General features: G+C 44.2%; 1 protein-coding gene across 2 annotated transcripts in view; it reads left to right on the plus strand.

Moving 5' to 3' along the window:
• Window positions 1-22,228, plus strand: part of LOC139613510 (nuclear factor of activated T-cells, cytoplasmic 1-like) — a 60,013-nt gene that overhangs the window by 26,464 nt on the left and 11,321 nt on the right. For both annotated transcript variants that reach the window (XM_071470210.1, XM_071470211.1), the window contains exons 7-9: window positions 2,889-2,944; window positions 4,964-5,096; window positions 12,221-12,886. In XM_071470210.1, the coding sequence (XP_071326311.1) occupies window positions 2,889-2,944; window positions 4,964-5,096; window positions 12,221-12,886 (855 nt within the window). The remainder of the gene's footprint in view (window positions 1-2,888; window positions 2,945-4,963; window positions 5,097-12,220; window positions 12,887-22,228) is intronic.

Here is a 22,228-nt window from a genome sequence, read left to right on the forward strand (position 1 = left end):
CTTTTGGCTTTGCTCCTCATAGGGCAACTACAGGTAAATGCCATGAAAATGTAAGTGAAATTACTGCAAGCATTTTAAGTCCACGTAGCAGCAGAATGGCACTTAAATGGAAAATAAACTTTACATGTAAACAGGAAAGAGAGAAAAAAATGCTCCTGAAAATCATCTCTGGAAAAGAAACATAGCTGCAAAATACTTCTGGGTTGTTTCACAAGACAACCTCCACAATTAAGCATGTGAATCACATTTTCCATTCTCAAAAATATTAAAGTGAACTCTATTTGGGCTGTGGAAGTTGTTGTGCATAACAAGACACTTCTGGCTGTCAGTGTGAAAAGAGAAAAAGCAAGAGCCTGTAAGGTCATTGTGAGGACAAAGATGTCACGACTCAGATATCTGTGGCTTTGTAAAAGAAAGTTAGTAATCGAATCGGGATGTTGTTGATATAAAAACCATCTTTATCATCAATCAAACCTCAGTCATTGGAAATATAACAACTCGGAGGATTTGTTTGTGTGAGATTTTCTTTAACACAACAGTGTTGCTGTGTTGTCACCATGTGCACAACCTTTTGTGTTGTCAAGAACTGAATACGAGATGACTCCAAGAAGCCTCACCCTACATGCAGTCTAATTAACTGATGAATGAGTGGGTTGCCCTGGCTGTCTGTATTGGTGTTAGCCTTTGTGGATCTCATTTGCTCAAGTGAGTCCTGTAGAGCAACAGACAGACTGTTGGCTTACCTTTGAACACAAAGCCTAAAAATAAGTGTGTGTGTTTCTAGTGTTTGTCTACGTTCTTGCATATGTCCTTTCACTTTGTTTAATGGTGAATGGATTATGCCAAGACTTCTCCACACACAGCCCCTGTCCCACCTATTGTTTCGCGCTTCCCCACTTTATCATTCAAGTTGACGGCCAGAACAAGGGTGGAGGATACTGTGGTTTGGGTGTGCATGTGTCTGCATCTGTGTGTGTGCATCATGCGTGGGTGGAGGCTGCGTGAAGGAGGAGGTGTTGTCGGGAACAGAAGTATTTTGCAGATGTTGCAGGGAAGGAGTGAATGGAAAGTTCTGTGGTTATCAGTCGTACAGCGCTCTCCGACTCGCAAAGGTATGCCACGTGTGGCCCGATCCCAACTCAGTCTCAGTTTTAGATTTGCAAAATTTGACTGAGTAAGCGTTGCAAAGTTTCGGTAGAACAAAAAGGTTTAGGGGTATAAAAGGTGCGAGGAAGATAGAGCGAGAAAAAGAGGAGGAAAAGTTTGAAAAACTTGTTTACTAGAGGAGGTTGGGGTTGACGTCGTAGTCTAAGGTTTCCCTCTTGGAGTGTCTCCCAGAGCGGAGGCGGGTGAGATTCCCTCTTGGTTCCCCTAGACGTAACACGAGGAACGCTCATCTCTGTCTGTCTCTGTCTCTCTCCCTCTCTCTGACCTTCTCCCCGTCTGTGCTCACTCTGATTGCCCTTCCATACTCTTCTAGCCGCTTCACAGCGTTACGTGGGTCTCATTTGTTTGTGCATCTCAATCACCTGCCACATGCACGGTATCATTTCTGTGCCCCATGGCATTTCTATAGGCATATCACTCTGCTTCTCTTCCTCAGTCATCCACATCATCTCCATCCCAGAAAGGCACATTTCTCCATATGCAACTCATATTTCCTCCAGTTCAAATAGAAAACCCTTATCTGATCCATTCACCGTCTGTTTTCCTCTTTCCATGAGTTTTAATATGGCCATTTTGGAAAGAGATATCTACTGATGTTCACTCGCTGAATAATAAAGCTGACCACCCGCCCCCACGACCACAGCTCACCAATAATAAGCCAAGCGTGACTGGGATCCTTTATTCTTTCGCTCGCTGCATGATGTGAAAAACATAATGCTTTGGAAAAAAACAAGGGTTTTACATCTTCCAGAGCTGCTGGACTGTTTGGAAACTGACTCTGATTATCTTATCTGATGGCTTCCTGTCCCAGAAGCAAAGTGCAGCATTTCAGCAGTGACTGTATTGCTGTATCAATAAAGGCACAGTTGCGGTACTAGTGCCACAGTGCCCATGCTATTGCCTCACATGGTGTGCCACTGACACAAAGGCTGTTCTCTGTCACTTCTATTTCTGACAGCCTTAATGAGTCATCGGTCAGTGAAAAAGAAGAAGAAAGAAAAAAGTCTCTTTGGTTGATGCTGATTGCCCTAGCAGAGCCCAGAGCCTCACTAAGGTGTGGCATGAAATCACAGCGAAAACCCGAAGAATGTGAGCTGAGCTTCTGCAGGCTCCCAACAGCTGCAGTAGCTCACAGGCCTTTTATTGCATGGCAGCAAGGGAAACCTCCTCACCACAAGAAGATGGAGATGAGAAGAAAGAGAGAACAAACGAAAGCTGCTGCTTTTTTTTTTTTTTTTTTTTGTATTTTCACAGAGCAGAGTTAAGAATAGAAATAAGGGAGGAGAATAGAAAAAAAAAGGACTTAATGAAGGGACAAAAATAGTGTAGGACTTGATGGAGATCCAGTCCCAGCTGAAGCTCAGGAGACAAATTTTTATAAACTGAGTAATAATGTAGTGTATAAAATCACCATTTTATTTTTTTAGCCTTTTAAAAAAGCCTTAGAGAAGCAGCATGTCACCACACTTGAGAGGTTGAAACCAACAAGCGCTTTGCATTTTGCTTCATTAATGACATTTAATTATTTATCAAATGACTGTATAATCATTAATTGTTTCGCCACTGCACTGATTTAAAAGCTAAAGCCCCTAAAGGCCTAACTCACCCCAAAGCACACATCCTCTCTTCTTTATTCATATGAGTATCATCTGCAGATCATAACCAGCCTCCATTTAATGATGCACTTTATAATGATCTGTATTTTCTCCTTTTGTCAATAGACGGGCATCATCTGTGGGAGACAGAAGCCAAAGTTGACAAGGACTCCATCAAATCTGTAAGTTCACCTCCACTGACGTGACTCCCGCTGTCTTCATCCCACCTTCCCCTGACACTTTCTCGGTTCCTCGCTCTCTTTCTCCTCCTCATCTGTCCCCTGTAATGATGTAACCTTTGCTAAGGCATTACAAGTTGCAACACAATGATGATTAGCCCACGCAATCCTGAGTGGAATTTTCACTAAATCGCTGGTCCCTCGCAAAGTAAACACAAACTGTCACACTGTTTTTGCATTTAACACACATGAAAAATAAATGTGAGTTTACAAACTGGAAGCGAAAACGCTCACACGTATACACACACTCACACCACAGCAATGCCCCACATAGCCAGACGTTTGGCAGAGTGTTGTGCTGTGACGAATTGGACTTAAACACCTCATCTGTGCTGGGATCACGCAGCCAGGAGCGGATCACACCCCTGCTTTTACCTGCTGCTGCGTTTCATGAGAGCTGTAATGAAAAAACAAGACCTGAGTGCTCATTTTACTGAGGTTCAGTCACACATTCAGATTGTGTTAATATACAACAGACTGAAAGGAAACTGTCAAGAGACGGAATGAAGCAAATGTTGTTGTACATGTCCCAGAAAGCTGCTTGTGCTCTGGAGTTAATTAAGATTTCACCAAGGTTTGTTAGATCTGTTTTCAGTGTGGAGTGTAAAGTACAGGATCTGCAAGAACCTGTTTGCTTGTGTGTGATGACATTATGTTTTGAAATGCTGATTCCTTTCATCAGTGGTGTGTCACCCCCCCCCCCCTTTTTTTTTTTGCAAACTAACTGAGGCAATTTAAACTTGCACATGGTCTAAAATAAGCCATGCACATCTAAATGCTGCAACTTGAGGGTGTTTTTCTCCTTGTTGTTGCTGTTATTTCACTCAGGTAACTGACTTGGTTGCATCAGGAGGGTAAATATGGACTCTGATGTCTAATTGGCCTGTAGGGCTGGCTGATGTGCTATGGCTGGAGTCCCAGATGCTGGAAAATTAGCAGGCGTGCAAGGCTTGGCCGGGGGCGGCGGTGTGGGGAGGCGAGGTCGATGAAAGACAAATACTACAGTGTGTTTATTTGTACATCTAACAAACAAATGAGCAGAGACAGCGAGAGAGCTCTGGCCTTCATCTCGTGTCTGTTGCCACCAGACTACTTTTAAATGCTCCAGCCTGCCTTCCTGACTCTGTTTTTATTGCCGTCCCGAGCGTGCTAACTTTCATTGGTTAGGCTGGAGAGGGAAAGCCATGTGCATGCACACACTTAACGCACTCAATCAGCCACCTGCATGTTTTCTTTGTCATCATCTGGCGGGCAGACTGGGGCTGAGAATGCAGATCCCTCAGCTCCAACCCCCTCAACCCCCCAACCAGCCCCCCCCACCCCCACCCCCCGGACTCCACCTCCCCACCCTCCCTCATGCACAGCGATGACCGACAAAAACCTGCTTCCTGTCCCAGTGCCCCATTCTGGCTTGTTTAGATCCCCACGAGAGTGACAGCCATCCCAAGAATTAGACACAAACACACAGACAAATTCTCTCTGTGTTTCCCTGTCAGAAAGAAAGTAGTTGAAAGTTCACATCCGTCCAGACTTGCCGAAGTCTGGCCTAGGGGGGGAAGGGGGACAGGTGAGCCTCTCCACAGGGAGCGATGGCTGTGCAAACAAATAAGCTGGCTACCTCTCTCCTCTCGTGCTGTACAGGAACAAAGCTAAAGCCCTGGGGTTTTCCTCACAGACAAACATGGGCACTGGACCAGCCTCATGCTCTGCTGCATCTGCACAGTTCAGACCAGCTCATTTAGAATCAGATCCCAGCCCAGTACCCTAAACACAGGCCAGCAGCAAAATAAACACAGCAGTTGATTGATATGATGAAGGAGGTCATATTACAAATTTACATTCGGAGAGTGACATGAAATCAGATGAGTGAATACAACTAAAGGACATTATTTTCTGATGGTATCAGCAGCTGTCTTATCTCATAAAGGTGAAATATCTTATTGTAACTTATCTTTATTTTAGAGTACTCTTGTTGTGGAGATCCCACCATACAGAAACCAGAGAATATCCAGCCCGGTGCACGTCAACTTCTACGTCTGCAACGGCAAGAGGAAGAGGAGCCAGTGCCAGCGCTTCACCTACCTGCCACCTAATGGTAATCATCATAAATACTTCCCACCTTTTTTATTAGCAGTGACATTTAAGGACACGTGTGCTTTTCAGAGGCTGCTCGCTCCGCATTCATCACGCGGAGTATTTCTCCAGGTCTTGACATCCATTCACTATAGTTTACCGCAGCCGTCAACATGCCACACCACGTTTTTTTCACATTACGCCTGGCACCACTTTGCTGTAGCCTGTGAGCAAGAGCAGAAGATGTGAGGTGTGTTTATTCTGTAGTGAGACCAGCGTTCCCCAGCGATGAGGTGTACCTGCTGACTGACAGAGCCTCCGAGCGCTGTTAATGTAGAGAAGTCAATCCCCTGGCGACCTAACTTTCACACCCCGCTTCACACAATGCCCCCCTGGTTTGCCAGCGCACCTATGAACACACAAAAAAACACTCACACACACACACACCTATCTACTAAGCAGTGCTTTGGCCTGTCATTCATGTAGAAACCTGAAAACCCCAGGAATACCTCTGTGTGTGTTTATCATGTGTCCCTGGCCTCAGTGTTTATAGATGGCTTTCACATTGGAATTTGAAGAATGTATTGGTGAGGGTTTAGAGAGGAGGTCAGCCCCAACGTCACATTGTGAGCTATTGACTTTTCGCAGCAGGCACAGGTGAACTATCAGCTGTGATATCACTTTCAGGCATCCCACTGGAAGACTGTTATTTTTATCTTATGTATCCAAAAGAAGGTTGACTGAGCCAACAATGCTTCAGATTTTTACACTGATGCTTTACTCAGGCAAGTGAGAGCTCGGTGCCTTTCTCCAGGATCTAAACAACTTTTCAGTCCCCTGAACAATCAGAGCAGGATTTAGTGATTTTATTTTGTGAAATTTCTCCACCCATATTGTCCCAGTTGGTGCAGGGCCTCCAACCAGAACCTTCCCTTTTACAAGACTCGCCTCCCCTGCGTGATAACCAGTGAAATCCATTAGATCAAAACAATGGTATCTTGTTTTCATTGATCAGTGTCTAATGGGTCTAATGCTGCTGGGATAGCATGTATTGTGTTTTAAGGCTATAGCTGTTAACAAGATGTGACATTTAAATTATCAGCAGATATATTTATGGCCACGGGAGATAAGTGATAAGTGGGATACTGGACGAAGCTCTGAGAGAAAGTAGACCAGGGCCCTATTTGGAGATGCTTCATTGTATGATGAACGAGTGCATTGTGGGTAACTGGACCAATGAGGGGAAGACTAACTGTGGCCTTATACAGCATATCAATTTCAAATACTGTACTGGCACAGAGAAAGAGAAAGATATTTAGAGGCTTATCAGCCTCTACTATGCATCTCTAAGTCATTTCCCAGAGCATAAACACTGCTCTAATTAAAAGATGACTTGTTGTGTTCCCTCCTTTACTGCCAAGTAAACCACAAGTACAGTGTGGACCACACAAGCAGGGCCAACGTCTTGTCAAAGGAGCGTAATTAACTCACAAGTGTTAAAGCCAAAGAGATCATGAATCACAGGATATTGAGTTCTATTTTGAGATTTACCGTGCTTTTGAAGGCACATTTAAATATACAGCACAGCATCTTTTTAAAAAACTAATATTCTGTGTGAGAGTCTAGTATTACAGCTGTGCTGGATTGGAGCTGAGGCAGGACTGCTCTGGGTGCAGAAGAGTGCAAGAAGAGAGTTGCAACTTGCTCTGCCTAATGTGTATCATAGTCTAATCTATTATTACAGAGTTTGCCTACTATAGTTGTAATTATGAATGAAATTTTTTTTTTTTTTGCAATTTCTTATTTTTGATGGCTGATGGCTCAAGCATTCACAGAGAACACGGTATAAAGGTTATAATCAGTGTCAACAGATGCTCTGTAGTGCAGACTGTAATACTTTCATGGTTTCAGTCGAGCAACAAAGAAGAGGAGGAAATTGTAGTGAAGCTGTTTGCTTTTGAGGGTTTCAGTGTGTGTGTCAACACTGAGAGAAACAACCAGCATTGTGGCCAGGTACTCGGGGTGGGCTGGGGAGGAGGACACCCACACACTCACATACACACACACGCTTGTTGTCAACACTTTTTTTTTTGCTCGCTCGTATGAAAAGACTTCCGGCCTGCTGTCCCACTTCAAGCACAGTTGTGGTCACTGACGTTGTTTACAGAGAACATTTCTTTCACACTCTGGTGTCTGCTCATCTATAAAAAGGCGAACTCAAACCCTTAAAATAGCCTGAGTTGTTTGAAACACCGGAAGGATGAAGCAAACACTCTCTGGGACACAGACGCTAGTGAAACCACCTTTATTTTCCATTCAGGTCATGTGACCACCTTGTTATACTTTGACGCTGATGCAAATGCAGTTGACACCTACTGTGGCTCAACACTGATGCCTGCATTTTAGGAACTGAATACATCAGAGAAAAAGTTTCACTATGCTGCATGTTCCCCTCAGTTCAAATCAGACATGTCATTTCAATAGAGATTTTTATCTTCTCTCAGCCTGGCCTTGCCCTCAGAATTATAACATATTATTATCAGATGTAGTCTGTAATGGAAACAGAGCTGCTCTCACTCTTACGAGCTGACAGACAAAGATAAGCTTGAGTGATATGAGCAGAGGGGGGCTGCAGACCTGTTGAAACATTGCCATAATAATGCATTGTGAAGTTAAAACAGGATTTCGAAATTTGACCTTGCACTGTGCGGTGCAGTATGTCAGTGAGCACATAGGTCAAGTGTCTTTATGAACTGAGTAATCCTTTAGTTGTGCTTCAGTGAACACAAGAACTTGACCTGTAGTTCTCCAGAAATATGAAATGTTTCATTTTAAAGGTCCCATATTTTACACTTTTCCGGTGTTTTATTTTAAGTTTTGATATCCATAAGAAGATACATTTGTGGTGCCAAAAAACATCTCAATGTAGTTTTATATCTCTTCTCTCAGGCTTCTCCCTGGAGCTGTAGTAACAACAGAATCAGAATCAGAATCAGACTCAGAATCAGTTTTATTGCCAAGTATGTTTCCACATACAAGGAATTTGTTTTGGTGATTGGTGCAATTGGAGGTTCTTGGAGGTTCTTGTAAACAACAGGTTTACATAGTTTTAGTTTCTGCCTGTATGTGGGAATCAGGTGGACCATGACATGGTCAGAGTGGCCCAGTGCAGCCCGGGGGACGGCGTGATAAGCACCACTGATTGCGGTGTAACAGTGGTCCAGACAGCCGGAGACAGCCAATCAGAAGAGAGGCTCAAAACCTCTCTTCTGATTGGTTGTATGTTTTCTGAGTGACTGAATAAAAATAAAGCAGATTTCAGAAACCAAATCCTGCAAGGTTGGATAGTAGGTGAGCCATGCTTGGGACATGGCTGAGAGTGGTTTACTTTGTTGTGACATCACAAAGTTATAGAAGTCCTGATGGCTTGCTTTAAGGCTCAGTTTCTGAACACAGGCTGTGTGCATTTCTCTGTGGACTGAGTGCATTGAGATTTTGACAGTATTAATATAGAACCTAGATCTGCTTTATAATAAAAAAGACATGGAAATCGCAGTTTATATAATATGGGACCTTTAAAGAATATTTTAAAGGAAGTTACATAAATAAGTAAAAGTGAGTGAAGCCAATGTTTTGCTTCTCCACAGTTATTGAATATGAGCTGAACCTATCTTCAGCCAATGGATCACGAGGAGATTTGCTGTTGAGATATACCATCAACAGCATTTGCGGTTCAAGCCTAAGTGCTTGTCTGTGATGCTGAGATGTACGTACATTACAAGTGTCCTTGTCTGGCTCCCGGAATGAGCCTCGCTTTTCCAAGCTCCCTTCCAATCATTCTTGCGTGAGTAGAGACGTGACGTGTTGCTCTTCAAATAAGAAACAGTTTTCACCAACCACATTAAACAACAAACGCCAAAAAAGTGCTGGCAGTGACCGAAAGCTCGAGCGAAGAACTTCTCGGAACCCCTTTATTTTTACAGGCCGTTTGGAGATTCCTCTGTAATATCAAGTTCTATTCTTAACGCAAACGGGTGCTGACTCCCCCCATTGCACTGGTTTGTGGTTGGAGCTGGGGAGGGGAGAGGCAGAAACATGTTCTGTGACACATACAGGAAAACTTAATGAACCACATATTGTTCTTCTTCTTTTCTTTCTTTCTTTTTTTTTTTTTTTTTTGTAAATATTTGCACAGTCATGTTTTTCCAAAAATTGGACAAAGACTGAACTGTTTCTGTCATGTCTACAGCTTTGGGCTTTGTCAGACCCACCTATGATACACTACGGCCCACAGTATGCTGGGTGACCAGATTGCACACACAGTGGGACATGGTGCACCAGGTACCTTTGAGTTAATGAACTACCACCTGCTCCATGTTAAATGTCACTGCAGATTCATGCAGTTAGAACAAGATGAGTTCAGCATTTCTGCAACAAGACGAGCCCCAATTTTTCCGCAGTGGCATGACACTGTCATATCCCAGCCAATGAGCATGAGAAATGAGAATCAGAGCCTTTTGTATCACAGGAAACCCGATGGCTACAAGTAGAAAGAGTTTCCTTCTGAAGGTAATTTACAAATCCATATAAGCCCTGTTTGCTTGCCCTTTGCAATCAAACACACAGACACACATCATCTATGTCTATGACATCTATGTCTTCCCCTTCAGAGGAAACGAGTGCTCAATAAAATACACAGATCAGGCCTGATCACTTTAATATGAGCAGACAGAGGGGGACCTGCCAGAGATGGAGAGAAAACCATGTGCAGACCATCATCTGTCTGTGGGCCATAACCCACAGGTTGGGAGGAAATAGAAGCCAGCTGAAGTTGGGACTCGCCTGGTGAATCTGTTTTCTCAGCTCACATACAAAGTGGAAAGGAGACACCCAGATGGATCAAGTTGGACAGAGACCTTGGTTTATATCCGTAGCAGAGAAATGGGGACCTCAGAATAAATGTTTGAAACTTTGAAGAAAGTTCAATGTGATTTGATTTCTTATTTTGTCAGTCTTGTGCACACTCAGAAGGCATTGTGGAAAATTATGTTTACAAGTTACTTTAGTGTAAAGAAATACCTTTTGCTGCCATAAACCAAACTCTGCTTTAAAAACTGATGAGTTTACAAAATGGAGTTGCGAAGGACAAGGGCATCCACTCTGAGATACTGCTGATTTCCCAAATGAAATTCGCATGTTGGCTATAGTCACAGGCAGGAAATCTTGTGACATCAGAATTGTATAATCTTGAAAAGGGCATCCAGAGAAAACTGCAATCATCATCATCTCTTTGGTTTTCTTTGATAAATCACCACTAACCAGAAGGACTGGTAAAGATGACTGTTCTTTGCTCATTTCAAACTTAGTTTGGAATATTTCAAGCGCAACCTCAAAACTTTTTTTCTGATATTTCCTGTCATCTAGTAGCTGCAGGAAAATGCTAAAAAAACACTAAGAGATTACAGGATCTACCAATCTTGGTGATAATTTAATGTTCTGTCTTTAGTTCACATAATAAATTTGTCTCATCTCAGATGACAAAGCAGCTAAAATGTAAAAATGATCAAACTTGGTTATGACGTTTCCACATGGAGACTCCGACATCACACTGCTGGCTCCACTGTGGCACTGTGCCATCCTTTCACACTACAGAGAAGACGAGTGAGGACAGAACGAATCACTGGAAGGAAGCGCCTGTGGATGTGGTGCGTACCATGTGACCCGGTTGTTATCCCCCAGGCTGTGAAGAAGAGGCCCGTGCATCATGGGACTCGCCTTACGATGCTCCCCCAGACACCAGGCCTGGTCTCTGGGCTCTGAAAGCAGACAGGGCTGACGTAAATGTGCTCCCTGCTGCATTATCACTGCACCGCAGCTCAGCGCCCCAGAGGTTACAGGCGCGATTAATGTCTTTTCAGATCCAGCTCCCACAAAAATAATAACACATTGAAAATCAGCCTGTTTTTCATATGACACACTCATGCTTCATACATTTCATTTGCAACCTTTGCTTTTGCTATCACTCAAGGGTTCTGTTGTGTGTGAATTCAAACGCACAGTTTGGACAGACTTCTTATTCATATTGACATCTGAATGCCTTTGAATAAATGTCACTTGGAGCAAGTTTAGCCAAAAACTCTTAATGGTTGGCATCAAACACTCACCACACCCATTAACACATTTTAACAATGTGTAGAAATAGAAACACTGTGTCCATTGTGACTCAGAAGCCTTTGCTATGCATCTGGGTATCTTAACACTGCCCTATTAGTTTAGTACTGGCACAGTGTGAGCATATGTACTTATATAATAACAACAGTGAGCTTGTTAATGTGGATCCCACCCCATCCCTCAACACAGGCCATATATTTCAGTTTGTGACTGTTCCAGACTGAGACAGAAATTTTCAATAAACAGAAAACCTTTCTCGGGGAACAGGAAGCATGAACTAATCACGAAACAGCACAGACACTGTGTGCTGGATTAGAAATGAGAAGAGAGGGGGCGGGATGATCAAGTGGGGTCACTCTCCTGCATTAGCTGAGGCCTGGAGCTCCTGAAACCACAGGCACAGCTCTATAGCCTCTTAAGGAGCTCAGGCGGCCTAATCAAAATCAAATCATCTCCTTTTTTTCTCTCTCTCTCCTCCTATCGTTTGGTCCTGAGAGAAACAATTACTCCGAGAGTGTGGAGGAAACAGAGGGGTCCCAGGCTACTCGACCAGCAGCAGCAGCAACAGCAGCAGCAGCCCAGTGTTTTAAAGTAGTCTTTTATTGGATATCAGAGCTGGAGGACAGTCCAAAGAAAATAGGTCTTATTCATTATTAGAGCCAGCTGTGGCTTTCCACACTGATGACTCATCCATTTTTCTTTCCCCCCCTATTCTTTTTCTTTTTTTCATGGTGTGGTAAAGAGGGGTGGCGGGTGGAAGACGTGAGGGTTTCTCTGTTAGAGGACTTGGCCAAGTTGACACTGAGCCCATATCCACTGGTGGTTGTTTGTTTGGATTATGGAGGGTAGTGTGGCCACATTGTGCCTGCTCACTGCTTCACTCAGCCTTGCTCGTGCACTCTTTGCGCCACGTGGATCCCCAGCACGTTTTTTTAATATCTCCACCTTTCTTTCTACTTTTTTTTTCCCCCCCAGTGCCAGTAATAAAGACAGAACCCAGTGATGAATATGATTCTCTGGTGACTGCAGGGCTGTCCATGCATTCAAAGCCCTACTACAGCCAGCCCAGGCTCACTCCCATCATGCCTGTAGCCGATCCTGATGCCTGCCTGGTCGGTGCCTACCCTCCCTGCCCGCCTCGCCATGCTGCCATTCCATCATCGTCTCCCAGCTCCAGCCCCACCCTGCATGATCTATCCCCCGTGGCATACAGCAAGTGCCTCCCCAGCAGCCCCACTCATGCGGCGCCACCAGGCTCTGTGGTGCCCCCCGTCCAGGAGACCCCTAGCCGTCCCAACCTTGCCCACCCAGCCTCGCCAGACCACAACTCTTGCCTAGGGATGCTCCATTCCCAGGGCAGTCCCAGCCACCTCAACAGCCCAGGACCACATGGTTACCACCATATCTATGCCAACAGCAGCCCCTCATCCTCCCCAGTGTCCCACCCTTCCACTCCCGGTGGGGCTGCAGAGAGCCCGTTCGTTCAGGCCTACAGCCCCAGTCAGGCTCAGGCAGCAGCCAGCTCAGCCCAGGCCGGAGGGAGCCCACCCAGCCTGCTACCTGAGGACGCCAGCCCCCCTTCGATGGCCATCACCGTCAAACAGGAGCCACAGGAACTGGACCAGATGTACTTAGATGATGGTAAGTTACCAGAAACAAGGTGTGCACACATTGCTTGCGAGTTTCCACTTGATGATGAGAGGCGTTTTGTTATTGTGGATGAAAGTTTCTCCATATGAGCTCACTGTCCATGCCAAAAAAAAAATGGCTGTTTACGTAGCACATCACATTTATTTAACACCTTTTGCTTATCTGTGAGGGCTCACACATGGCCGCACCCTGCTGCACCTCTCAGTATTTCCTGATGAAATTCTGGTAGCAGATCTACGTCAGATTTGTTTAATTTTAGACCCAGCGATTTATTTGCTTTTGGTGTAACATGCGTTCCAGCTTATGTTGTCCGAGTGGTTGCTTTACTTTACAGCAGTAAATTGCCTTGATGGGATTTTGAAACAATCTGTCAAAACATCAGAGCACTGAGGTCAGCCGGGGTGCAGAAGAACAAAAACAGTGGCACACGCATGGCCAACCAAACTGTTGACACAACGACTAATGAAGGAAGCAAAACAATGGGTAGGGGTTTCCTGAACCAAGCCATTCCCCCCTCCCCATATTTCTGGGAGGGATGCTGGGATGCAGGAGGCAGAGGCTTTGTTTTCCCGTGTTTTCCCCACAGAGTCGACACCATGTGGCTGTCGTCATCAGGGGAGACTGTGGGGTCACTGGTCTCCCTCTGGCAATGAAACCAGTCACACCCAAGGGACCATATGGTCGGGTTTACTGCCTCCTGTGTCCATCTCACATTATGTATCTCAGGTCGCCAACCTGTTATCTGTGTTAGCAGAGGCTCCACTTGTTGTTATGATATATATACATAGAGCACAGCGATGGCATTGAGCCAGTTTGAAATATTAAAATCCCCCTGCATCCTAACAGACGTGGGGAGGTAGACAACTCAACATTGAACTCAGGAATATCACCCTTCCTGTGCACCTTTTGTTCAGTAAATTGATGATGTGTGCGTATGTGCGTGTGTGTGTGTGCTTGTGCTCATACATGAGTGTGTGCACACTTCACTCAACAGCTCTGGGAGTAGAGGGGTGATAGGCATGAGGGGACCAGGGGAGTTTTGCTGTGGAACTGTAATTGAGTTGAAATGCAGTTGTCAGCATATCTGTCAGCCCTGATGAGTCCCATTAGTCCTCACCTCATAAACACACAATACAAAGACAGGGAGGGTGTCTGTCTGTTATCAGCTCTATAAACTGATTTTCAGCTTTTTTTTTTCTCTCTTTCTTTTTTTTTAATTTTCTTTTTTCTTGTCCTCCGTTCTTCAGTTCACAGCAATGCCAGATGCTCTGGAAATCTGATTTGAACTTTTAGTAGTTTGTGCAGGCAGTAGCTGTAAGTTCGGCATTAATTAAATGAAGTGAAACTGTAGCTTTATTTTGCTTTTTGCAGTAAGGTTGGCCAGAGGTCCTTTTACACCAACTGTACAAAGATATAGCAAATGTACATAGCAGTGCCAAGGTGAAATCACGTAACCTTGTTTGTCTTCCCCACCACTCCATCCACTGTCATTTTAGCAGGCTCAATCTTCCTGCAGCGCGGTGGCCAAATGTATTCAGCCAGTGATTACAGTTGCATTAGGGACGCGCAGGAATGCGTATTGATTGACCAACGACAGTGGAGCAGCCCTGTGCTGCCGATTTGCATCACCTATCGTCTGCACAAGCATCTGTGGTGAGCTCCTGGACTCCTGGTAAGTGTGTGGTGGTAACAGCATACTGCGAAGGCATCTGCTGCTCCCCGACCGGGCCCTATCTCCAACCCCTCAAATGAGCCCTAAGCTAAAATAAATAAGATTGGAAGGCAGCTCACAGGGCGTCCCGCTCCCCGTCCACACGCATTACCGCCGTACGTTAGCAAGCTGAGCGCTCCATTAGAGAGGGAAGACAAGCGGATGACCTCACCACAGCAGCAGTGATTTAACGCCAGCCATGTAGAGTAGCATTCCTCCCCAGCAATTGGGGGCCGGTGATTTGGAGTCTGCGGGAGCACACTTGATCTTCCCCAAGAGTGGAGCGCCTCCCACGCTCAAACACTGAGGCCTCCGGCTCTCATCAGCCAGAGGAAATGTGTCTCTCTGGCCAGGCCCGGATTTTACGCAGCCCCTGAGAAATCACTCAACTTATCAACAGTGAGCTACTGTACCGCAAGGAGCTTGGTTAGTATGCAAGGAGTCTGGGATGTAAACCCCCCTGACTGCCATACGTAGTCTCCACTGTAATCTGCTGAACTCTTCCCTCTACTGTGATAGAAACTTACTAACTACAAGGCGAGACATGAGGTGATGATGCTGGTGTCTGCAGCGTGGTTTCATGAGAAGAATCCAGTGGTCAGTCAGATCTACAGAGCGTTGGAGGAGCCATTTTCTCTCAGCGGCCTGTTGGCTCTCACCTGCTCCAGTCTCCCCTCTCACTCCTCTAACTAAAGCAACATCAGCGCGGTTCAGAGGGAAGAAAGCAAGAAGAGGAAGAAACACCCAACACTGCTGGAAGACTCGTTGTATTGTTGACTCAGTGTCATAAACAACGCATGGTGGGGCTCACCATAAAACCAAAGTTTTCAGACGTTTCGTACTTACTCACAGCCCACTATCTGTGCTTTACAAGGCACATGACTGCGAGCAAAACGCCATTCAAATGACATCAGCGCATGTAACAATAGAATTTATGAAAAACACGGTCTGCAGCATTTACGTTGGCCTTGTTAGCCGCGCTAATTAAGCCAAAAAAAGAGATGCTAAAATGACGGCATGCTTTGTCACAAGTCTGAAGGAGCAATTCTGGTGATATCATACCCCCCTCTTGTCTTGAACAACCACTGGCACACATCCATCTACACACAATAATACAAACACATACACTTTCACAGGCAATTTTTGGAAACTAGTCCACTTTAGGCATCACAAACCCTTCACTTGGAACTCTATTCCTGCTGTTTATGGGTGTTTTGCAGTGGACGTGTGTGTGTGTGTGTGTGTGTGTGTGTGTGTGTGTGTGTGTGTGTGTGTGTGTGTGTGTGTGTGTGTGCAAAGCAGAAGTGGTGTGAGGCTGCTGCCGTGTGTCCTGTCTCATTAGCTGCCGCTGTGATGGGTGATATCATGAAGTGCAGCTGAATGCAGCACACAGCAAAGGAACTAGTACTAATCAGAGCACCAGATTTCTACCAGCTGCCTCTTTGGGAAACAGAGGGGCCTTATTCCCCAAAATAAGAAAAACACAGAGTGCCTCTGCAGACTTCTGACATTTGACATATGTGCTCTGATTGCGCTGTGTTGCAGAGTAGTTTTCCTTGTGATTGTTTCTTCCTCAATTCAAGGTTTGCGCATTTGAAACTCTCCCAGGCTTGTTTTCTCAAACTGAAGACAGAGTTGTTGTTGGTCCCCCATTCCTCCTTCCCTCCCTCCAGCAACAAAAAAGGCATTCTAGCCTTCCTGAGGATCTCCGTCCACCACCGATGCCTCTGAAGGCAACTCAAGGCTTTCCTCATGGAAACTTTTACACATGCTGGCAAGTTGCCCAGACCCCAGGACTCCGCAAAACCCCTAATGATGATTGAGAGCGCGTCCGCACCGCGCTGAAAACATGCTGAGTCGCTAACATTGGAGTGTGCCGCAAGGTTGGCTCTGAGAGCGGAGGGGAGGGGGCAGAACAGAGAGAGGATTTAGAGGGGGTGGGAGGGTGTTCATTAAAGTAGAGGTTGAAATGTCTAATGGGACTCACTAAAGCAGAGCTGCTCCTGTATGTTTTGATGGTATGCATGTATGTATATGTACGTGTGTGTGTGTGTGTGTGTGTGTGTGTGTGTGTATGTGTGTGTGTGTGTGTCTCTTTTAGTTGGTAGGGTCAGCTAGATGTGGAAGCGCTGTAAGAGCCAGTGGCAGCCTGTGCTTTCTCAACACTCCACCTCTGACACTGTGGCCTTTTGGGAGCGGGTCAAGCCCCAGCTAATAGTGCACAGAAAGAAAGGCTGTCTTGTGGTTAAGTGCAATGCCAAGAACATAGTCTCCTTTTAGATGTAGTGATATTGACAGGTACAAGAAGAAGGGTGATGGCTTTTTTATTATTTATGACTACAAAGAGGATGTGGATTTTTTTACTATTGTTGTTATTGCTGCCTTCTCATATTAGGAATCCTGTTTTCCTGGCAGTGCTTAATATGGAGAGGTATAAGTAAAAGTTTGGGCCTGCTGGAGCAGGTTTAGAGTCACAGGAAAAATTAATAGGTTGCTGCACTCTTGGTTTGGCCTAAGACCACCTAAGCTATGGATCAACAACTACACTTTTGGGATCAGCAATAGATTTGATTCAATTTCTTCTCATTAGGATCAAAAACCATCACTTTTTTTACTGGCCAAAGTGAACAGCTGTGTCTCCTGTTACCTATTATCAGAGATTACAGACCTTACCAACCAGTTGACGGCGTGTGCTCTGCAGTATGTATGAAAATCTATCTAGATCTGGTCGGGGTAGAGGTTGTGTATGATATTAATTGATCAAGTGGCTTATAAAATTTAACTAAAAGACATAAACTTCATGCCTGATCTTGTAAATTTGTTAGTTGTAGTCGTATAATGCTGGAAAAGAAGAGCATAGCCAAAACTGGTGGTAGAAAAAAAAAAAATCTTTACTCTCTGTAGCAAAACAGTTGGAAAGTTGAAGTCACTCTTGTAAAGCAGATAACAGTCTGCTGAAACACATTTGTAATCTAAAACAAGGAAGTTACAAAAGAGGTAGAGTAATGGAACCCAGAGAAAACTGCGGCGACTTCTCCATAGAAGAAGAATACCATTGCTGAATTGAGTGGAAGTTCTCTGGATTACCTTAGCGCCCTCTGTTTCCTCTTACCTCTCTTTTATCTCTGTCCTCTTGGCGAAACATAAGAGCCTTAAGATTCCTGGTTGTGATCAGATGTTTTTTTTTATATATCACATATTATGAAACCCACTCAATTATAGACACTATTGTCCAAGATTGCTTGCAGTTTAGCAAATAATTGGATCTAAATGGTTACACATGACAGTGGCAATGGGGTCACCATATTAGCGCTTTGATTTTTAGCTCTTTGTAAAACCGTTGGGAATATTATTAGTCTTGATAAGTGCAGCAAGATGAATCTGCAAGAATTCACTCCATTCATTACCACAATGTGCTGGCTTTTATATGTGCGTGTATGTGTGTGTGCACACCCCAGACCCTGGCAGCTGAGCCAGAGGATCTGGTCTGGTTTCAGTCGCTCTGTCATAATATCCACAGTCACTGAGAAAGAATGTGTCTGCCGAAAAACTGCAGCTAAATTATCTAAACAAATTGGGTTTCTTTTGTGTCTGGGATCTGATACATGTGCACATTTAGATGGGAGACTTTGATTCCGACTGAATGGGCTTTGTGTTTATTTTTGCCTAAATGTCAGAAATGTGTGGCGCAGATTTTGCTACTGTAAAGATTTATGTCTTATTTTCTTCCATCGTTCCAAGCTGTGCAAGAAGTGGACACACCACGTGGACTTTTTATGGAAGTCAGTTAACTGGCATCAGCAGCAAGTACACAATCAGATATAGCAGCGTAAAGCCACAAGGTGCAGCACAGTCTATTCATTAAAGCTATATTCCCTCAGTTCATCATACGTCATGTATTTCTTATAGTTTCTCCTGACACAGCCGTTTAGAGGCTCAGTTTATGTGGCTCACATTCTGGGGTTAAGGAAGCGCGCGTTGAAAAGCCACCGAGCCACACAGATCACAGCGGGTCAGGACTCAGACATAGCCTGTGGCTTGGCTGGGATCTTCCTGTGTATATCTGTGATCATGGAGCTACCACCTCGTGCCAGACACTCTCATTACCTAATCATGATATGACAAATGTCAGTGCGGTTGATGGCTCTGACAGGATGATCAGTGAGTGAGTCTCCTTCCCTCATGGGGCTGTGAGGTTGTTATCTGTGCTTTGATGAAGGTTTCATTTCAGCTTTGATCCAGCCTCTTATCTGTCTACTTTCTGGCTTGATTTTTATCATTTTAAAGGTCAATTTACACTGTTTTTGGCATCCGGTGTTCATCAGGCTCAAAAAGTCTTTGTGGCAAGTGCAGGCCTCGTTGATTTTAGAGGTAGTGATTGGATGGCGGCCGCTATGTTGGTTTGTTTTTGATTGAAAAAACATAATGCAATCTCCACAAACATTACACCACCACTGCATTTGCCATAAAACACTGTTCCTCTGTGGAGATAACTGCGAATAACTTGCTGCGAACACCGCAAATGCTGCACAGTCACACAAACCATAAATTTGCTTTGAATCTTTGATATTTCCTGCTGGCATTGGAAATATGAGCACACGGAAAACTCATACCATCCAGACACACACCAAACACCAAACAAGCTCAAACGATTTGCCCAAAGGCATATTTTTCTTTGTTGACCGTGTCTAGAGAGGTGAGAGATCAGGATAAGCTTCCGGACAGCAGCCCTGGACCTTATGTGGTCTTGCTCAAGGACACAAGTCCAGCCACAGACAGTTGAACGTGATTCACAGATGGGATCCTCTTATTTGAACATAATAACCACGCTCAGATGCTTGTCCCTAGCAGTTGCAATGTTTCTGGTTGGTATTTAGGGGATGTAAATACCTGCGGCATCAGTAAACAGGAGTAGGCCTCCGTCCCAGACCACTTAATAACAGCTCCCCATCTGAAATTTGTTAGCTCAGTGAAATAGTATCCTGTAGCGACGGATGTCAACAGAGAAGTCTGATCCAGCCGGGAGGGATGGGGAAAGCCGTTGGGTTTTGCAGCTCTTGGCAGAGTTTGTCGTCTCCTCCATGCACAGATACCTCAGAAAGAAGAGGGTGGAGGAGATAATCACGAGGAGAAAACAAGAGGAGGAGGGAGCACGAAGATGGAAAGTATAAGAGAGAATGAAATAAAGATGCAGATATAAACTTTGAAAGAGAGAGAGTCCCAAGTACAATCTGTCAGGCTATAAACCAAATGCACATGTGCCCTGCTTTAGTCTTATAGTCCATTGACAAATCATTCTAAACACAGACAGGTTAACATAAAATGCAACAGTCAAAATAATCAAGCTGTCTGAAAAGATTATATAGTACTGCCATTCTCAACCCACTGCTCCCTCGTCACACTTTGTTCTTTCTTAAGCATGATATCTGCTCTCATAGCTCATGAACCTAAAATGGAGGGACATAAGTCACAAGATATATTTTAGGGCTTTGAGATTTTGGGGTCAGGAGATTCTCATCATGTCCTCACATCCAGGAATATTCAGCGAGCATGAGAAGAAGCAGGTCAGCCATAGAAATAAAGGAGACAGAGACACAGAGAGACAGACAGACCAAGAGAAAGAGGGGAAAATGTGAGGTGGAAGAAAGTAGCATGCAATCTTGGTGATTTTCCCTGGCAGCTTCTCCCATTGCCCCTGTTCTTCACACGCACACACACACACACACACACACTCCTTTTGTAAAGCTGTTAAAACCAAAACACTAAAAGTCAAAGGAAGATAAACACTACTGAAGTTAAAGATCACATTTTCTTCCTCTCCCACCAGTGGCTACTTGCAGTGCAGAGACTTACCACACAGTGGGTGAGTGGGTTTACTTCAGGGGAGGGAATGATCATAACCACTGAACTGTAAGTGTCCTACTGTTGACATATGACCCATCGCAGTTATAAGCCTCAACGGGTCCCCTGACTCTCTCGATCGTCCTCAGCTGAGCTCAATTCCTCTCTAGACAACACGCTAACAAATAGAGAAATCCTCTCACACTCAATAAGGCTTTTGTACAGAGTGAGAGAAGAAATCATGAGTATCAGTAGTGCTACACAAACGCCTACATTACAGGCTTTAGCTCAAGAAAAGCCAACATTATTTTGCCTATTCTGTTGTGTTTAGCACTGAAATAACCCAGATTTCAAATGTTCATGTGTAATGAGCTTTTCAAATTAATGATAAAAGTATTCATTTCTAATAGTTATTAGTGTCATACTTATTATAGTTATATGTATCGCATTTAATGAGAAATATTAATATACTTTTTCTTAATTAAGCAAACTTCATCCACTGATAAAGAGATCCAGCTTAAAGAAAAATATTCTGCTCACAAGTACATAATACTGTGCTATGACCTCTTTATTAAGTGTATATGTTATATACTAATTACTGATAATATACTGATTATTAATGCTAAAGTGTTCCTATTGAAGGGAATTCAATGAATGGGAATCTTATTAATGGTTTTGTAAATTCTTGATAAATCATTTACTAATTCTTTATAGATACATTATAAATCATGAATTAAATTTGGTTTATATGATTTGCCTATACATGCTCAAAAACACATTTGTAAATAATTTATTAAGCATTAATATAGTCATTAATTACATAATGTAAATGTTAGAAAGTGGTACCATTGCTTTTTCTGCCCTAAAATCGACAAACTACCTTTTTTGCTCCCTAAATCCGTCGGAGCATAAGAGAAGTGTAAGTAGAGAAGACAATTCTATACGCTTATGTTGTAAATCAGAGATGTCAAGTCTGCACTCAGTCTGAGTTGCAAAGCTTGGCTCCTAAACACTGTGTGAATGAAAATGTCACGTACAGTTTAATGAAATCAGTTAGATGTACTGCATGAGTAAAATACCATGCTCTTGTTTCTGTTAAGGCATTTAAGTCCCCCCACCCCCACGAGCCCCCCAAATATTACATCTGAAAGAAATGAAGGAGCACAAACAGAGGCAGGTGAGAACGTGCTGTGATATTCAGTGATGTACAGGTGACATAAAATGTCTTCGTGCGAGGAGCTGTGTCTTCACCTTTGACTCTGTCACAGCCTGGGTTTCTCTCCGCATGGATGAAAGTTTTCTGTCTATTAAAATCAAAGCGAGGCTGTTGGAAAGAAGTGGAACATTTGCCAAGCTCGGCCCTCTCCTGCCCCCAGACTGGTCTGTATGGAATAAGTCCATGATGTGCCCTGAGGCGACCTCCTCCTCGGTGTCTTTGAATCCGGGCAGGCACTGAGGATTTAAAGTTGTAGGGCAGCTCTCTCGAGGTCAGCAGACAGAGAGCTGATCGTATCACACTCAACTTCAGCACAGAGTCAAGTCGCTGGAGCTCAGCAGGGATGTTGAAAAGGGAGAAGCCATGTTCTTGTGTGCAGCAGGAGCTTTTTTAAGGATTTAGTTACCTTTAGTGTTCTATTCGGTGCCTTTTCTGTGACTTTAGGACGAAGCCTGCAAAACCCCTCTGTCGGGCTCTCCAACAGGCTAGATCAGTGGAAATGTGACTTTCATCAGAGCATGCTTTCCAGACCTGTAAAACAACCTATAAGAGACCAGGATTGCTA

Source organism: Trachinotus anak, unplaced genomic scaffold, assembly GCF_046630095.1.
Source record: "Trachinotus anak isolate AG129_WGS33_773 ecotype Australia unplaced genomic scaffold, CSIRO_AGI_Tana_v1 ptg000032l, whole genome shotgun sequence".
Classification (NCBI taxonomy): domain Eukaryota; kingdom Metazoa; phylum Chordata; class Actinopteri; order Carangiformes; family Carangidae; genus Trachinotus; species Trachinotus anak.